General features: G+C 37.5%; 1 protein-coding gene across 1 annotated transcript in view; it reads right to left on the reverse strand.

Moving 5' to 3' along the window:
• SLC4A4 (solute carrier family 4 member 4) overlaps positions 1 to 19,043 on the reverse strand; it is a 98,989-nt gene that overhangs the window by 33,893 nt on the left and 46,053 nt on the right. The window contains exons 4-6 of the mRNA XM_053461644.1: positions 12,051 to 12,186; positions 6,917 to 7,077; positions 6,131 to 6,310 (exon numbers count right to left, since the gene is read on the reverse strand). Of these exons, the coding sequence (XP_053317619.1) occupies positions 6,131 to 6,310; positions 6,917 to 7,077; positions 12,051 to 12,186 (477 nt within the window). The remainder of the gene's footprint in view (positions 1 to 6,130; positions 6,311 to 6,916; positions 7,078 to 12,050; positions 12,187 to 19,043) is intronic.

Genomic DNA, 19,043 nt, shown 5'->3' on the forward strand with positions numbered 1-19,043 from the left:
TTCAAGTCATAAGCCAACAATAAAAATTCCATTAACCAATCTGTATATGACTGCTTAAAAAATATTTTTTATAAAACATATCTATAAGCACAAAAGACAAAGGTGTTTGATTGAATGCTAGAAATATTAATCATCAAAAATGCCAATTTTTTAAAGTACCGGTAATTGAATAGCAATCCTTCCAGAGAAAGCAAATTGTTAAAAACAGAGATACATTTTATCTTGATTAATACATCCGAGTCTATATTACCGTGTAAAGGTTTTAGGTTGGTGTTAAAAAAAATGCTCTAAATCAAACCAAGATGCTATTTTTGAAAGATTTTTCTTCTGTTCACTCACTTTCTATTATGTTAAATTATAAAACTGTATAACTCAATAGACAGTGCTTTGATAAAAAAAAAAAAATAAAGTAATAATAAATGAACCCACACATGTAACCTCATATATATTTGTTAGTTATTATTATTAATTATTATTTATTTTTTTGGAGTTAATTATTCTTTTGTTACAGGCCTCTCTATTTTTAGGGGGTTCTTTTAATACTGTTGGTGCGTGGGTAACTGGTGCTTTGTTATAATTATTTTGTATATATATGACAGTATTTATAGCACTGAATCTGTAAATCTATTATAAAAAATGAACTATGAACACATCTATTTCTGAAAGCATTCATTTTTTCACACCTGCCTAAAACGACTGCATAGAAATATATATATATATATATATTACCTCCCTTTTTTCAATTGCGATCTATGAAAGGATTCAATCGTTTGATAGATTTGCCACTGGGATTAATTCCAGCCCATTATATTCACCATTAATTACATATAGTTATTTCTTGTTTAAATAACCATTTCAATAGTTGTCATGTGCCAATTAACTTCCTCTAATTACTGCATGTTCTTTATTGAATACAGCATTTGACTTTTTTTTTTAATTATGGCAGTTACGCAACCGCGAAGCATAAAACGGTAGATCGATCTGTCCCTTTGAGAATAACACATGGTTATATATTTAAATGGAAGAAAAAAAAACCTTTAAAGTTCAATACGGCCGACTGTGTGAGAAAGCACAATAGTGTATTCTAAACAAAGTCACAAAGTACTTTTACATGATTTACACACTCCAACTAAATACGGCACTTGTAATTAACGCCATTATCAAAAAAATATTTTTTCTTTCCGTGGCAAATGCAACTGGCGTGCTGTGAAAATGTTACATTAAACTATAATGTGCTCCCTTAATTTAAAACAAATTGCCTTCTCAGCTATAAATGTACTTAAAAAAAATAATGGAACACATAAACATAATTATTGCCGGTACAAATGACTAGAATAAGAAGAAATGTTTAGAATATTTGTATAATATTAGAATTTGTATAAGTATTTCTTGTAACAATTGGCACTAGGAAACCTCTTTTCGCCCACCACTGAAACTGCCAGAAACATTTAAAATACATTTATTTATTCCATTTAATACTAACTGTTCCAATTGTGCTTTGACGCCTTCTGGGGCAAAAAAAGGTAGAGGGATCTATTTACTAAAGAGAGGGTTGCAGGGGAGTTAACCATTAAAATTTTCTGAAATCAGTATGTATTATTCATGGAAAATTACAGTCAGATTTCCTTGGAAAAAAGGTTGATTTGGCCCGCTATATTTCATAGCTACATAAGCGAAGAGTTTTAAGGAATTTCCCATATTAAATATGCATTATGCAGGGTCCCTTCAGACCATCTTGCAGGAGAAGCTTGCACTGCATAATACACAGTGATTTCAGTGTACAATTTATTGGAAGTTTAAAAATATATTTTAAGTGACAAATAAAATAAATAGATAATGTAATCCAATAAAGCTCAAAAAGGTCTTTTAAGATTGTTGGTTGAAACCCCAAATGTTATAAAAAAAATTGCAGTCCCTTTTGTAAATGGAACACTAAGAGATTTTGCGAATGAATGAACATTGTGTCACAACATATGGAAATGTTATTCTCTATTGCTCTGTACCACTTTTCTTGCCTTATAAACAGAAATGTCTTTTGTCAAAGCCCACCCCACTCCAGAGTATCCCCGACTTACTGAGCCATCCCATGCTGGGGCTGCGCCGCACTCGGAGATCATCGTCCGACATGCGGCTTGCCAGACAGGGCACAGAGTTCTCTAGAGGACTGCGAGCTAGTGCCGCAAGCAGAATGCAGAGCAGAGTGCAAGAACAGCAGCAAGAGGAGCAAAGGGAAAGCAAAATAAAGTGAGAAGAACAAGGAAATAAAGACAACAAAAAGCTATAGAATAGGAGCAGACAAAAGTATCCAAAGCATATATTAAATGCACTATAAGTACATATGTACAGGTTATGCTGGCATAAAGGTGTTGCTTGCAATCTATTGTGATTTCCCAGTTTTTGAACCATAGGAATGAATATACCGGTATATATATATATTGCCAGACCCTTTAAAAGAAAAAGGTGAAAAAGGCCCCAAAGCAGCAATTAGCAAAATAATCTGTAGATGAACCTGAACCTTTGTATCTCAGTTAATATAATACAAATTATAATAATTATTAGTATTATTACTTCAATATATAATGTCCTTGCAGAGAACACTGGTTCCTTTATGTTAATAAATATCTGAACGGGGAAACACTTTTGGCACCTTAGGTCTTTTACCTATAAAGCTCCACTATACAGAATTAAAACTATAAAGCAATGCCACTTCTTGAAATTAAGAGGCGCTTTAGCTACAACCCAATATGCAGAAGTGATGGAAAACACTGTGAAAGTTGAGATATTTCAGCAAAAGCAAGAAAAACAGGAATATACTAAATAAAAAAAAAACAGTAAAAAAAATATTGTAATAAATCTACTTCAGTCTACATTGTTTTTGTTAATCCATGTTGTAAATGACACTAAATATTTAGGGCTAAGGGTACAAAATTACTTGATTTGTGATATTTTAGTGGATCAATTTGTTGGCTAAGCTTTAAAGAGTTCAGGGTCCCTTTTACAAATCATTTGGAATGGCTTCTTTGGGAATATATCCATTTAATATGCTATTTTTTTTAAAAAGAAATCCTGTCTTTCCAGTCACTTGAAGAAGCCCCCCCTTTCGATTGTACAGAACTGATCTGTGGAGTTTCTGAAATATCAAACTGTGTATTGCGGCATGGGCAAACACAACCATGAGGACAAAAAAAACAGTGGCATAAACTTTGGAACTCAGATATTGCTTTAGTTTGGGTTACAAGTGAGTTTACGAGCAGATATTATATATATATATTTATATATATATATATATATACACACCGTTCAATAATTTGGGGTCACTTACATATTTTCCTTGTTTTCGATGGCAAACTAACATAATTTCAAAAGGGTTTCCATTGATCAATTTGTCTTTTAAAATGATAAACTTGGAACCACTAGAACACAGGAGTGATGGTTGCTGACCTCTGTACGCCTATGAAGATAGTCCATTACAAATTATCCATTTCCATCCATTTCACGTACATTAACAAGGTCTACACTGTATTTCTGATCAATTTCACGTTATTTTAATGGATAACATTTGCTTTTCCTTCAAGAAAAAATGATATTTCTAAGTGACCTCAAACTTTTGAACAGTACTATACACACACACATATACATATATATATATATATATATATATATATATATATGTATTGCATTTATACCACTGGACTAACACAGCTATCCCCAATATATACATATAGCAACATATATTATTATCCAGTGCACCCTCTATATTTATACACAGGCTTATTCTTATTATAATTTAATTAACAGTATTATAAAAAAAAATTACATCTGACAATTATTTTTTTTTTCAGAAATGCAGTCACCAAAAAGAGGGCAATTAGTACACATTAGGTGTCAATGAATACAGGCCGCTACAAAACCTAGCATTTCCAGGTTACAGATATCCGCACATGACATACACAATCGCTTTCAATGATGTTCACAATGGTCAATGATGACAGCCACCAAGGCTTTTGGTTCAATTCACTAAAGTGCTGCACTTCCATCGAGTTAACCCTTAACTCGACTGACCAGTTGACTTTTTAGTGAATCAACCCCCTTCTGCAGCATGTTGGTTACAGCAATGGTAAGCAATCTGCATTTCAGTATATCTCACATGATTATTTTTTGCCATAAGCCAGGAGAGCTGCAGGTTGTAAAGCCCTGGGTAAACGGGTGTATGTGTGCAACATGGGAAAACAGAAAGTACCATGCTATTCACCTGAAAGAAAGGAGTTTTTCATCAGGCCCTCCTCACGCCCTCCTGTGTGGATCACATTATAGGATTACAAAAGCATTAGAAAAGATTCAGATTGTGCCATTATGTATATGCATTATAGTGCACATGGTGGCATATGGAAGCTTGTCCACATGTTAATAATTAAACCCACAGTAATGGAAATGAACATGACTTCCACGAAAAGCAACAAAATGATGGTAATTTTTTTATGATGCACATGAAATGAAGTTTTCCAGTAATAAATATCATATTTACGGAATCACTTCACATTCAATCAGTTCAAATCTAGCAGAGCTTTGGTCACACCAAAATGTCATAGCAAGGGAAATACATGTTGTGGTGTACTCTAAGACAACAAGATTGGTGTGGGAGTTGAGCAACCCCTTTATCGCAAAACTGGAAGAAGAACAGCCTCTTTGGGGATCAAACTCCCAGGCGTGCTGCTGCTCAGTGGGTCTGTTGGGGAGATCTCTGGTCTCCCTTGTAACGGACCTAGTTTTGCTATGGAGGTATGTGCCTGCACCGCTCTTACCTGGCTCTGTGTGCCCTTCTGAGGCGGAGTATTGGGATAAAATGTTGGCTGCTACAAAGATAAGTTGCTTTGGGCATCTTATGCACTGCCTTGGGTCCCAAGGCAGTTCCCAACCCAAACTACATGGGTACTACCTGTAGACTGAACTTAACAGCTATTGACTGTGATGAGGTGCTTGCTGCTACAAACAACAAACTGTGTGTGGCACATGCATGTGAATTCACCATGAAAGTCTATGGAACCTATTCAGGAAAAATATACAAGAAGAAAAGGAAACGTAAAAAGTTAAAATGCTATTTTATTATTTATGTTATTTTGATTACAAGATGATGTTGATATTTCATCTTGTAGATAATATATATCAACAGTGTATTATAAAAATTACAAGCCGATATATATTATCTATATATATTATCTATATATATATATATTTATATTATCTATATTGTGTTACTCTGTACCCTTGATACAGACTCTTGTGCGCATATAATGAAAACAGCAGCTCCTATCTTGGGATCTGTGGAGTATATAATGTTCTTCTGTCTTTGCTCAGTCACTGCAGGGTTTATCCGGCTTCTAATACAGTTACAGGGATATAAGGGCAGCAAGTGCTGCGTGAGTAGTACTATATATAGCTTTATAGCCTCAATGTGAAATGTGTGCTGTCGCTTGCAATTAGGTGACATGCCACTGCTACTGCTAGGACATTTAATCCTCTGACTGACAACATGACAATCAATGGGTTAAATTAGTCGCGGCCATCATTTCATTGGTCTTGAGTAGAATGTATTTTCCCTAATTCCAAGGGTTCTTTGTTTTAGCATTAAAAGAAACACTGTATCTGATGTGTAAATATATAATTATTTTTGTATTTGTCTTGTATAGTCACACTTAGTATTTAGTGTTATGGTGGTTTTGTATTATATTATGTTTTTTATTATAAAAAAATTATATAAAATTTTTGTGGTGTTCCTCTTGAAAAACACATCAACTAGCATGTTATATACTAATAATCTGTGAACTCCATCACACGCTTAGTGTGAGAACTGCAGGCAGGGGTCTGTTCACCTGCACGTTGCGCAGAAAGCGATCCCTTTGGTTTCAATGGGGAGATTTCACATCATGACACCACTGCAATAGCCCTGATTATGAATCATAAGGATAGAGATGAAGTATAGCTCACAATACAGTCATATAAAACTAAGCTGTGTGGCGGATATATGCTGGATGAATTCAGTTTTATCCGATTGAGTGGTTAATATGGGAATGAACAAAAAGCATGGCGTTCTGAATAAAACAATATCAGCAGTAAGCGGCCTCTACATTACCATTGTCAGGGCTGGTAAACATCCTACTGGCACTGGAGACCGTTTTGCCAATGTCAGCTAAGGAGCGCAGGTTGGATTTCTTTGTTTGATGCCGGTGCTTTCTGAGCAGCGTGTATGTTACTTTGTCCTTTAACTCTGCCTTCAGCAGACCAGTCTCGATTTGGTTATCAAGAATTTTCTCTAAAAAAAAAAAATCAGATAGAATATAAATATATACAACACACATACACACACATTGCCCATATAGAGTAGGCATATACTATTCAGAACAGAAGAAACAATTGATTTTACTAAATTAATAATGATGTCATGCAATGGGACTATGTACTTTTTTTTTCACAATGGCCTAAATATGCCCAGCAACTGTGGAGCAGCAGATTTCAGGGCTATTCATCTGGCAAGTGGCATTTAGTCTCTCCCCACAGACTTTTTGCCCAGTTTTGTCTATTCCACCCACCAAAAGCAGGCTCCACCTCTCTGGGAAGAGGACTTCTCCAAGCCAGCAAATCTAGAGTTATAGAGTAGGATAAACATTCTACTGAATTTGAAGTAGAGCGATTTGAGCCAATATATTATTATAGGTTTTTATTTATATGGGAGTCACGTTCTACTTTAACAGTAAGGGTACCTTGCTGGCATAATACATCATAACACATATGAATTGTGGCACAATGGCTTTTCTACATGGATGGCTGCACTGTCTTTATTTTCTTTGACATAAACCTTTTAATGAGATAGTGAAAGAGATATCAGATCACCTTGAGGAGATAGATATAAGTTGCTCACCTACTACTTGTGGCAGAGAACCTGCCTCAAGGTCGAGAAGTATTGTCCCTTTTTCAATACATGTTCTCAGTTCGAACAAACTGTGCAAGGAGAGCGTGGCCACATGGGGCTTACTCCATCTTTCTCCACCTTGTTCCACCTTTTCTTCAAACTTTATCCACCTAAAGAAAACAGAAGATACTTCCACTGAAGACATATCAAAATTCCTTACTGTATGCCATGCATGCCACAGGAACAAAACAAGCTATATTTATGCTGCATTGTAACAATAATTTATGTGTATGTCTTCTTTCCACTGTAATACAGAGCATACTAAACATTTACAGCAATAATTCTAAATGTACCACACTTAATTCGTTATTACAAAAGGATTTACATCATTCAGCTAGTAACTGACTTTAGGAGCCAATATGGATTCTGTGTGAACATTGGGAAAAGGATTTACTGCAAATCAATCCAATGCAATGTCAATACTAAGTGGCATTTGAAAGTTCATTTAATGCAATAAATCCACTTATATTGCATACATTGTTTGTGGTGATGTCATCACATGCACAATCATAGCATAAAAGAAGCTGGCACACAAAATGAGTAAATTGCATTATATTCTAATTATCGTCAGAGTTCAGAACTGAACAGCATTGAAGCAGGGGAGGGCTAGCAGCTTCTGGCCACGCGTCCCAAGGGCGCCCCAGTAACTCACATACACATTGTCACAGCTCTGTCTGTGGGGACATGTAACATGGCGTCATGTGGTCATGAGGTCATGTAACGCTGATGCATTCCTGACTCCCATGGATGGTCCAAAATTGTTCACAAAGGTCTAGAGTTTAAGAAGACTTTTGGACTGGCCCAGGGGACAATAGCCCACTGGGCAGACAGCCTCTACCTTGAAAAGAAAAGGGAATAGACCCCAAAACTCTTTCACATGTACTTTCAATGGAGAGAGGTCTATAACTGCGCGGTTAATGTGCCATTAAATGTCAACTAATAACTGAGGCATCTATGTCTGGTTTAAAAATTAGAAGACAAAAATTGAAAATAATTGTGTATTTGACACTTTCTAGATCCAACTGTTTAATCATTACTTCTTGATTCAAAAATAAGAAAAAAATTGAAGACTCAGAATGTTCCTAACTAGTTCCATATTAGAGCAAAGGTTAAACTCTGCTACTTGTTTTGTAATGACTATGTCAATCAGCTACATAGCTGAAAATCTGGGGGCCCAAAAACATTTACACAACTCTTCAAGAAAAATCAGGGTTAACTATTTCTGTCTGTTGCCTAACAAGGTAAATGTCACATGCCAGATATCAGGGAACCAGCAGGAAATACAGTGCCTTGACAGTTGCCATTCAGTGCTGTAGCAAGGAATGTAGTGCATACACCGATCATCCATAAGATTATGACCACTGATCATGGCACCTGTCAATGGGTGGGATATGTTAGGCAGCAAGTGAACATTTCGTCCTGTAAGTTGACCTGTTAGAAGCAGGAAAAATGGCAAGCTGGGTCAGAGCATCTCCAAAACTGCAGCTCTTGTGGGGTGTTCCCGGTCTGCATCGGTAAGTCCATGGAGGTAGGACTTGAGGAGTGGAGTTACAGACCACCGACTATAACTATGCATGGTCTACCTGATTATCTCTAATAAGATCTCAACATTTATAGTTTGGAGTAAAAAGAGGATATCAACATTTAAAAACATATAACGGTTTTAACAAAGTACAGCTAAGTGTGGAAGATTCACAAGACTACCATAAGACTACATGGAACATATGACTAGACCAAACGCCAAGTAAGTTTTGAAGTCTTACAGCAGGAAAGTAAAAGGGGCAGACTAAGTGGGCCAATGTATCTCATCTACCATCAAATTCAATGCACCTGTGAGTAGGTCAGGGTGACACACTGTATGTCTGCAGAGCAACTTCTAATTAATAAATATCGTATTGGCCCGAATATAGGCCGCACTTTTTCCCCCCACTTTAAGTCTTTAAAGTGGGGGTGCGGCCTATATTCGGGGTCTAGCGCCCGACGCCCGGGACATGCAGTCCCGGCCACCGGGCAGGCAGCAGGGTTAGGATACAGATCCCCCGCAGCAGGGGACCTGTATCCTACTGTCTGATACGCTCAGACAGCCTCCCCTGCCAGCACTTCCCACTTCGGCACGGGAGATTGTCTAAGTGCATCGCGCAGACGTTCACCGGCAGCGGCGATGAGCGTGAACGACCTCCGCTGCTGGCACGTGCTTTAACAATCTCCCTTGCCGGGAATTCCCACGGGGGGAGTCCCGGCAAGGGAGAATTTAAAGCACATCTTGCAGACATGCTGGCAGCGGAGGTTGTTTATGCTCGCATCGCCGCTGCCGGTGAACGTCTGCGTGAACAATCTTCCTTGCCGGTACTTCCCACGGCGGAAGTGCCGGCACCGGAAGTTGAATACGCGTTATGCGTAGATGTCCCCCGCCGGCCCCGCAAGACCCCGTGGAGTCTGCACCGGTAAGTCTGGTGGGGGGGGGCGGCGGCATCTTGGGGACAGAGTGGCAGCATTTCTCGGGGGGGGTAGAGTGGCAGCATATCTCGGGGGGGGATAGAGTGGCAGCATATGTCGGGGGGTACATCTTCGGGACAGAGTGGCAGCATATCTCGGGGGCAGAAACTTTTTTCTTTAAAAAAGCACCTAACTTTTAGGGTGCCGCCTGTATTCAGGTGCGGCCTATATCCGAGCCAATACGGTATTCATGTTAACCATAGAAATAAATGGAATATAATTAATGGTGCATCTGTATTAAAAGCAATTCTGGTGCAATGGGTGAAATATGAAACAATCAGCAGTGGCGTTACATTGGTTTCCATGTAAATTGACCAACACTTTTGAGCATGCACAAGAGGGTTATTGCCACAATAATATTAGTGCCAAGACAGAATTAAATCCTTACTGCAGTGCTTGCACGGTTTAAAAGTTGCATTACTTATTTTATGGAGTTCTTAGAAATTAGACAGCTTACTAAACAATTAATGTCCTAAATTACACCCTTGCTCTTCTCTTGCTGGCTTCATTAGCAACGGGTCTTCTAGGGAGCTCTACGGCCAACTACTGAACAATGATACGTTTGAACAGAAAACATATTAAGGCTGCATTGTAGGTTTCCCAGGAGGCATTGGCTAGATGTTCAGGAGTATCCTTTGTTATAACAAAGGTCTGAAGTTTTCTGGGCTTCCATACTTTTTCACCTCAGCCAAAGACACGATGGGGAACAGACAGTGCTGTGAATACTAAGTTCTCGGGGCTGGGACATAATGGGAGAAATGCACAAAAACTTTAGAGAAGCCATCCAGTCTTTGTTTCAGCAGGAAATACCCCAGAAGCTGCCAAGAGGCCTACATTCAGCCTCTGTGAGAGATTATAATGTCCATTACCATCCAAGAGCTGGTAGAATGTGTGGCACTATAGGGAGGGGACTTCTGTGGGAGAGCTGTGTGGTGACTTCATCAGGAGGTGAGGCTCAGAAGCCCGCAGAGATACAGAATACTTCTATAGCCAACTTCAACTCAGTGACTTGGCAGAACAATTGTCCAAACTTCATTTAGTGACAGAACAAAATGGAGGCAATGGAAATAAAGAAAGCTGTGCAGGTCTGCGCCATGGAAAAATGTCAAGGTAGTTATTCAATTTTTGTGTGCATGTCTTATTATTATATGCATTTTTACGTATTTGTAATTAATTTGATTGACAAATCCTTATCCTTTTACTGCAGATGTGGTGGGTTATGTGTGAGTGGTGAGGAGTGCCAAACTCTCTAGCCTCTAGAATGCTAACTCTTGAGGTTTCAGTAACTGCTTATTTTCATGTGAAACTTCTGATTAATGTATACCTGCTAAACTAAACCAATCACATGCTGCTTCATTATGCTTTATATACAGCTTCAGTTTCATACAGAGGTCAATTATTAAAATCTATGTTTTAGACAAATTCTTGGAATCCGTTTCTCTCTGTGGTTGCACTTTCAATTCTTATCACAACAGACCACCATAGCAGATGAACAGGGTTTACTAACCATAACGTAAAACAATACGTAGCTGCAATGTAACAGATATTATGCTATGTATTCAAAGTTTGTCTTATATGGCTCTTGGAGCATCTACCTGCCACAAGACTAAGGGATATGAAGGTATTCTAATGATATAAAGTGTGTTACAGATGGACAATAAAAGTCTGCTAAAATACAAACAAAAAAATAAGAAAATGTATACACATTGATTGATAAACTATTCACTATAGGGAATAATAATCTCTCTGTTGAGCGTGTTTCCTTCCAAGACCCTCTGTCCAGTGATTCGATTTATAGCACGTAGCACAGAATGTTAACTTATTTCAGGTCATTGTGGGAAATGGTAGGGAGCAGGGAAGGAGGTAAATGTGCAAGGGGCACTAAATGGTTAATAAGTAATTCTCAGTTGGAATTTCACTCTTACAAAGCAAATGACAATACATTTATGCAACCCATATTTTAACCAATTCAAAGTAATAACATACATTAAATACGCTTATGTCTCCTAAACAGGACATTATTGAGTTTATACTGAATTCTAATGAATGTAACATTGTGTTTGTGAATGTTTCAATGCAGGGATGTTAGTCTCCTAAACCAGCTTCTGCTCTACTGCACTAGAGTACAGGTGCTACCTGGGTGAAGGTTGTGGGACTTATCAGGTGGTAGACAATAAGCTTGGAATGTAATGGTGTGGGCAATATATCCTTTACACTTCAATTACATTTCATGGAAATATACTATTTATTTTAACATCACTAGCTAAATATTTTCATACGTTCTCATAGGTTTATATGTGCTCTAAATAACACTAAAATAAACTTTTGCTCCAGGGCTTCAGCTATATGCATCATCCACTGTGGCATTTAGGGAAAAGAATGGACCACCGTGAATTCTAATATTAAGATATTAATGTGTTAGTCTGAACAATGCATTAGAAGAAACAAAAGGGCTATACTGTAAAATCATACCACAGTGCATAAAGTTCTACAACAAAAGTGGGCAAAGGATAAGAAGCAAAACTGATCTGTGATGGGTACAAAAAAAATCATACTTAAACCCACTAAATGACCATGGTGGTCTCACCTAGCCGTTTCCTTCCATTCCATTTCTTGGCCATCCACAGACAGAAGTTCGTCCAGTTCAGTAAAAAGCTGAGGGGGAGCCGGGCTGTCATCTTCCTCACCCAATATAAAGCGGATTCGTTCTGCAGCTGGAGAGACTGTAGAGGTGAAAATACTGCGGTTAACAGCTTGACTGATTATGACCGATGTACGGCACAAAACCCTCTCTTTGTCCCTGTGAGCATTCAGCTCGTTCTCCAGATTAACTTGTTCAGTAGACATCTTCTTCTGCTTTCCTTATCCCTCTTTCTAGATGTGCCAGTTATCTAGGTCTATGACTTTACTTGCTATGACTTGTTTTAACAACCCACTAGCCCTATAAAAAAGGCTAAGGTGATTGCAGACAATATTCTAAAGACATAATCATGTACTTCCAAGGTCCTTTAACACTCTAATAAGAGGAGGATGGAAACCTTATTATTTATATGGCAGGAAACCAGTTCCAACCAAATCTTCGTGGCCAAAGCAATGGGTAGGAGCATCCCTCCAATAGCTCTCCACCCTCCTATCAAAAAAAAAAGGTCCCTTTCCATTGGTGTGCTGGTTAAAGGACCTATTACCGATGTGGCAATGTTTAACAAGAGACGGTCTACTCTTTACATGAAAACTGTGTCTGAATATATTAGGTCAAGCATCAGTGCACCTGAAAAACAACGTGGGGTCAAATACTGTACATTCTGATGAGGACAACAACTATTTACTTATTTGTATCCAGTGATTTTTGTAACATTAGTAGAATTTTATAAAACAGAATATCCTTGTTGAATTTATATAGTTTGAATATATATATATTAGTATAATGTTGATAAGTTATGCTATTAAGCTATTTATATAAAAATATATATGTAATGTCATGTCCATGGCAGGATATATCCCAGGAGACATTTGCCATTTTAGTTCGATCACTACAAATATATCTTAAAATAAAACATTTTGAGTGTCCTTTATGTTTTAAAAGTTTTTTTATTCTATGCCGTTCCCAATTAACGCAAGCACTAAATTGTGATCTTAGGTAATATTTGTCACAAAAAGTTTCATAAATACAAATTTTCTACGTTACCTAGAATCCTTTTGGAGATAGGAACACATGTGACACAACGTAACCACTTAAATATTAATACCGTAAAGTGTATCAAATGTACATTTTCCACAATGCTCTGACTTATCTGACAACGGTATCACCAGTTTAGGAACAGCAGCAACGCAGCCACTAAGCGGAAGATCACGTTAAGTCATGGAGCGGGGTCACCGATTGCTGCGGCACACGGTGTGCACAAAAAGTTGCCAACACGCTGCTAATTCCATATCTGAAGAGTTCCAAACTTCCACTGGCATTAGTATCAGCATTAAAATCAGTGCAGTGGGGGCTTCATGGAATAGGTTTCCATGGCTAAGCAGCTGCATGCAAGCCTCACGTCACCATCACCATGGCTTCTGGAGCAGTAGAAACGTTCTGTGGAGTGACGTTCTGTGGAGTGACTAACCATGCTTTCTCTGATGGGTCGTTTTGGGAGGAGAACATTACCTTCCTGACTATATTGTGCCAACAGTAAAGTTTATTTGAGGAGGGATAATAGTATGGGGATATTTTTCAGGGGTTGGGCTAGGCCCTTTACTTCTAGTGAAGGGAACTCTTAATGCTTCAGCATACCAATACAATTTGGACAATGCTTTGCTTCCAACTTTGTGGGAACATAATGGGGAAGGCCCTTTTCTATTCCAGCATGGCTGTGCCCCAGTGCACAATGTAAGGTCCATAAAGACATGGTTGGATGAACTTGGTGTGGAAAAACTTGACTGGCCAGCACAGAGCCCTGACCTCAACGAACACCTTTGGGGTGAACTGGAATGGAGTTTGCGAGCCAGGCCTTCTCATCCAACATCAGTGCCCGACCTCACAAATGCACCACTAGATGAATGGGCAAAAATTCCCACAGAAACACTCCAAAATCTTGTGGAAAGCTTTCCCAGAAGAGTTGAAGCTGTTATAGCTGCATAAGGGGGAACCACATACATAATGTCTATGTATTTAGAATGTGATCTCATAAAAGTCCCTGTTGGTATAATGATGTCCCAATACTTTTGTCCATATGCTGCATATTCCTTACGTTATATTTCTGAACCACATTTCATGTGTTTAGAAAAACATATTCTACCTATCAAGCTCAGAAGGTATATATCTTAATGACAAGAGATTATTTTGTTATTTTTTCTATACCTCACAGTTAAGTTTACGATGACAGTCTGCACATTTTTAACAGGTTTACAATCAGTTGCAAAACCTTTTATTGACATCTTATGAGACATTATGCATTCCTTCTTTATATATTGCCTTGTTTTACACTCAGGGTGTGCAATTGCAAATTATAAAGTATTTACAGAAATATTTTTAAGCTGGGCAGAATTTAAAATAACTTTTTAAGTCTAAAATTGACTTTCTTTGCCCCTTAGTGGACATCAATAAAATTGAATATATGCCAATCTAGATAATTATAAATATCTTTATTTGTAGATTCTTTTTCTCTACTGTTTGCCTAATATATGCTTTGTCAGTAACTATGTTGAAGACAATGGGGTAGAAAAAGTTTTGCCTGTCTCTGCAATCCCTAGTGGGAATGTGAGCATGGTCTATCAAGTAACAAAGCGGGATCCCTGTAGGAGATCCTTCAAAGAGAGAGGAGGAAAAATGTCTGTTTCCAGACAGCAATTCCATTTGAAAAGAGAAGTATTTGGTTTGGATGAGAATCAGCAATGAGGTAGGTCTTTAGGACATGGCTCAATGAGAAAAAGAACATATTATGGTTCAGTTTCTAAGGTGGCATGAATGTTGTAAAGAAATAGTAAATTCTGCAAAATACTCTGGTAGTTTATGCTGTACACAGAGATAAGTCTTATTTATTTTAAGATAACAACATTCTTTTGAGGTTCCTCTATTACACCTGCCAATTGATTCATGTTGTCACAGAAATCGTGTTCAACAAAAAGATCCTCTTTCAAACTACAGGCGAAAGTAACTTTGGTGATGGCTACATGGGATGTGTCAGATTTCATAACCTATTCCTAGAAGTAACTGCATCATCCAACTGTGTGCTATTGACAATACCATGTGTGACCTTTGCAATGTCATTGGTGCTCCAGGGAGCAGGTCATCGGTTCATTTTCCTGATGCCCTCTCCTTACCAAATACTAGAGAATGGGATTAGAGCACTTTTCATTCTAGGAATTTTACCTGGCTTAGAACATCTAGTGACCGACCCTTCCCCAAATATTTACATAGTTTTTTCTTTTGTTCCCTTGCGGGATCTGATTTTAAGTTAACATGGGCTTCTGGATCATTTAATTGTCTAATAATAATGGCTTGACGTGATAACTCCTGGTTGGATAACCAGTCTCTCATCATTTTTCACCGGATTTATAGAATAACACAGTGAATCGTACTTTTATATACTATATGTACTTTTATATACTATAAAAATTAATATGGATCTGAAAACTAAGTAGGCAAAATTGTAGGTTAATAAAAGTCCCTGATGTCAACCTCACATCAAACAAGTGAATACCAGAAGTATAAATAGGACACAAGCATTTAAATATTGCATTCAACAAGAAATATCATTAACCTTGTTGCCATTAGCATTGATATGCATTATAAACTGCAGCCACTGGCAAGAAATAGCCAAAAACCCACTTTGATTAACTGATCCCATGTCAACCTCCCTCCCACCACCTCAATATGTTAACCTGAATATCGACCACTTCAGTCAATAATGGGCCAATTATTAGAACTTATCAGTTCCCGTGATTTTTATGACAATGGTTAAGCGAATAGATTGTGTACTAGCTCTGAATTAAAAAAATGATATTAAACTGGTGTAAAAATATTAAACTAATGTAGTAAATTATAAATAAATCATAAAAATGGCATCCATCAACTGGATATGATTCATTTTTGCTTTCCCCCATGCCACTCACTGCATCAGAAGCTGCTACATGGAAATAAGGCATGTAATCCCATAAAGGAATTTGATGGGTCACTGGTCTCCAATACCTGATTACACCATGTGCACATAACTAGCTTTTTGCAGGTTAATGAGCCATTTATAGGCAGTGTATGTGCTCTAAGCCGAGAACATGATTTCACGCCACCCTCATCTATCACATTACGTGTCTGACCATAGACCATGCCTTACATGTGGACCTTCAATTACAATTGTTCTGCATACTCAAAATCCTGCCGTTTATGTTGAAGTTGTGAGTTTCCTCATATACCGCTTTTACCATTATGTTTGCTGAGTGCATTAACCTAATATTGCAATCCTACAGAAAATAGTTAAAGATATGACTGTTGATATATTTATATCACAAGATCTCTAACAGATTCCCCTATTCAAGCTATTAAAAGTAGCTGTCCATACTTTCCAAAATATCAAATGTCCAAAGAACACCTATTTTTGCCTCATGGGCATATGGCCAGGGGCATGATTATTTTTAGGTGAATTTTAGAAAACATTGTTTTATGAAAATAAGAGGGGCTCATTAACAGATTGCTGATTATGGGACTCAAACCAGGACTGTCCATCCAATACGGTCAGGAAGAGCGTAGGGTTACCAGCCAGTTAAGCTCGCCCCTCTTCGTCTTCTACCATCTTATAGGTGTCTGGTTGCAAAAAGTTTTATAGATACCATGGCCTTCATAAAACAATACACAGGTTTGTAATAGAATGCCACAGATTTTATAATATCTCATCATGACCTAACCCTTTAAAGGCATACAACCTTTCCTGCCTCAACTATATCCTACCAAGATTACACTTTACTTAGGTCTGTTAAGCTGAACCAGCAGTAAATGGGTTAACATCACATGTCTGACAACCGTCAGAATATACTGTATGATAAGATTCTTAACTGCAAACAATAAAACCAACCTACCTAATTTAAGTAGTATCTTGTGACACTCCTGGAGATGTATTGCTAAGGCGTGCCGTAAGTCTTGTTAAAATTCAATAGGACAGGGGCTATGATGCTGTGTAAATTCTAGACAATCAACAACTACAAGGTAAATGTGTAAGAAACTAGAGCTTTAAAAATCCTGTAGACCTGTGTGCAAAGTGTAGCTTCTGAAATTGGTTGTTTTTGCACTGTTTAAGATAAGACATAGAATAATGGAACCATTGCTTTGGGTTTGTACTTAGGACACTTGACTAATTAATAAAAACATTTTAGGGGATTGAAGAATGCCTTCTGTCTATTTTTTAGTATATGATAAATAACTTATTATATATCGTATAATGCCTGATCGTACAACTGTCATCCACAAAGCAATGAAGTCAGGGTTATGGATCACACACAAATATGTATATTTTTACTTATGAAATAAGTGCAGAGAATGTACGAGACATTAAAGTGTATACTGACCTAAGACAAATGTACTGTTTCTCAACAATATTATCAAATGCCTGGTCAAGGAATATCTCAAATTGTCTCAAGAAATAATCAAATTTTGTCACAGTCATATTTTGTTGTACTAAAAAATATTCTATACTGTAATTAAGTGACAGAAAAGAACAGCAAAAAAGCAGAAAATTCTTGGTAAAGTAGCGGAGACCTTGATGTCTTTGAGAAATGTCATATATTGTTCAGACACCACTGTAGAGAACAGAGCTTTTAGTACCGTCTCAAGGCAAGAAGTAGACCATATGTAGTTTTAATCACTCTGTTCACTTTAACCCACATACTTCCATAACCCCTTAATAGGGGAACTCCCACCAATTTTTATTACAGATCTTTTTTCCATAATGTTTTCAGGTATTTGCATATTGGCTATCTATATGTGTTCTAGTTCTGTTATCTTAACCCAGTCTGCTAGACAAACACCCTGACTCAATATAATCATACCTAGTAGACACGCTAGGTCTCCAGGCCAAATCTCTGGGTCGAGGGAGCACCACTCCCCCTGAAGAGCGAGGGCTCCGGGTAGCCAGAGCGTGAAAGTTCCCAGATACGCTTATAATACTGCCTAGTGGTAAACAATAGAACAACTCAATCTTAATCACCCATCTGGACACTGCCTAATGAAAGTCTATGGACTTCACTAACTTTACAATTAAGAATAAGCTCAGTGTTCTGTTTTAACAGGGAATTACCTAAACTCACATGATAACCTACTTTTCGGTAGATTTTATGCTTAATGAGAAAAAAAAATGTCAATGAAATTTCCCATTTAATTAGGAATCATTTGGAAGTCCATCATCAACCACAAAGAACACAGTTTTTGAAAATTTCCCATTCAGTGCAGTAGGCCCAGCACATATTTTCTTGTGGTGTTGCCTGAGCGATTCATTGTTGCATTGAGGAGTACTTTATTACTTGAGCACTTTGTTCCTTTGTAAATGGGAGAATTTCTCTAAACCTTTCTGGTTATACCTTCTGGAAAGATTTCCATTTAGCATTATTGAAGTACTCAGTTTACGTTCTTTTTTCCCATTTGTACATAAACCCTTATATTTAACATGGAATACATGATCAATGATCATCCCAGCAGTTTTCAGAGAGGGTGTAAATATTTTGACTTTTGTCTTGGGTCGCCTCAAGCTTCACTCCAACTATATGTATATAAATAAATATATATATATATATATATATATATATATATATATATAAAATGTTCATTGTCATCGTTCCAAAATGAACAGGCTTCAAGAGCAAGTAAGGTATTACACTGAAAAGGGTCATTTACCTGTTTGTTGATTTTATAGTGTTATAGTGTTCAGGCAGAACCTGTACTCACTGGACACAGTCTCATGAAACTAACTCTTTAATATGGTAATGGCTGCAATCAATAGAGATGACATTTCTTGTGTCAGAATGACTAGATTCTACCACCCATGACTGGGTCTAGACTGAACAATTTGTTCAGTTTGTTTTCTCACAAGGGATGTAAATAAGGTTAATATGT

Source organism: Spea bombifrons, chromosome 1 (assembly GCF_027358695.1).
Source record: "Spea bombifrons isolate aSpeBom1 chromosome 1, aSpeBom1.2.pri, whole genome shotgun sequence".
Classification (NCBI taxonomy): Eukaryota; Metazoa; Chordata; class Amphibia; order Anura; family Pelobatidae; genus Spea; species Spea bombifrons.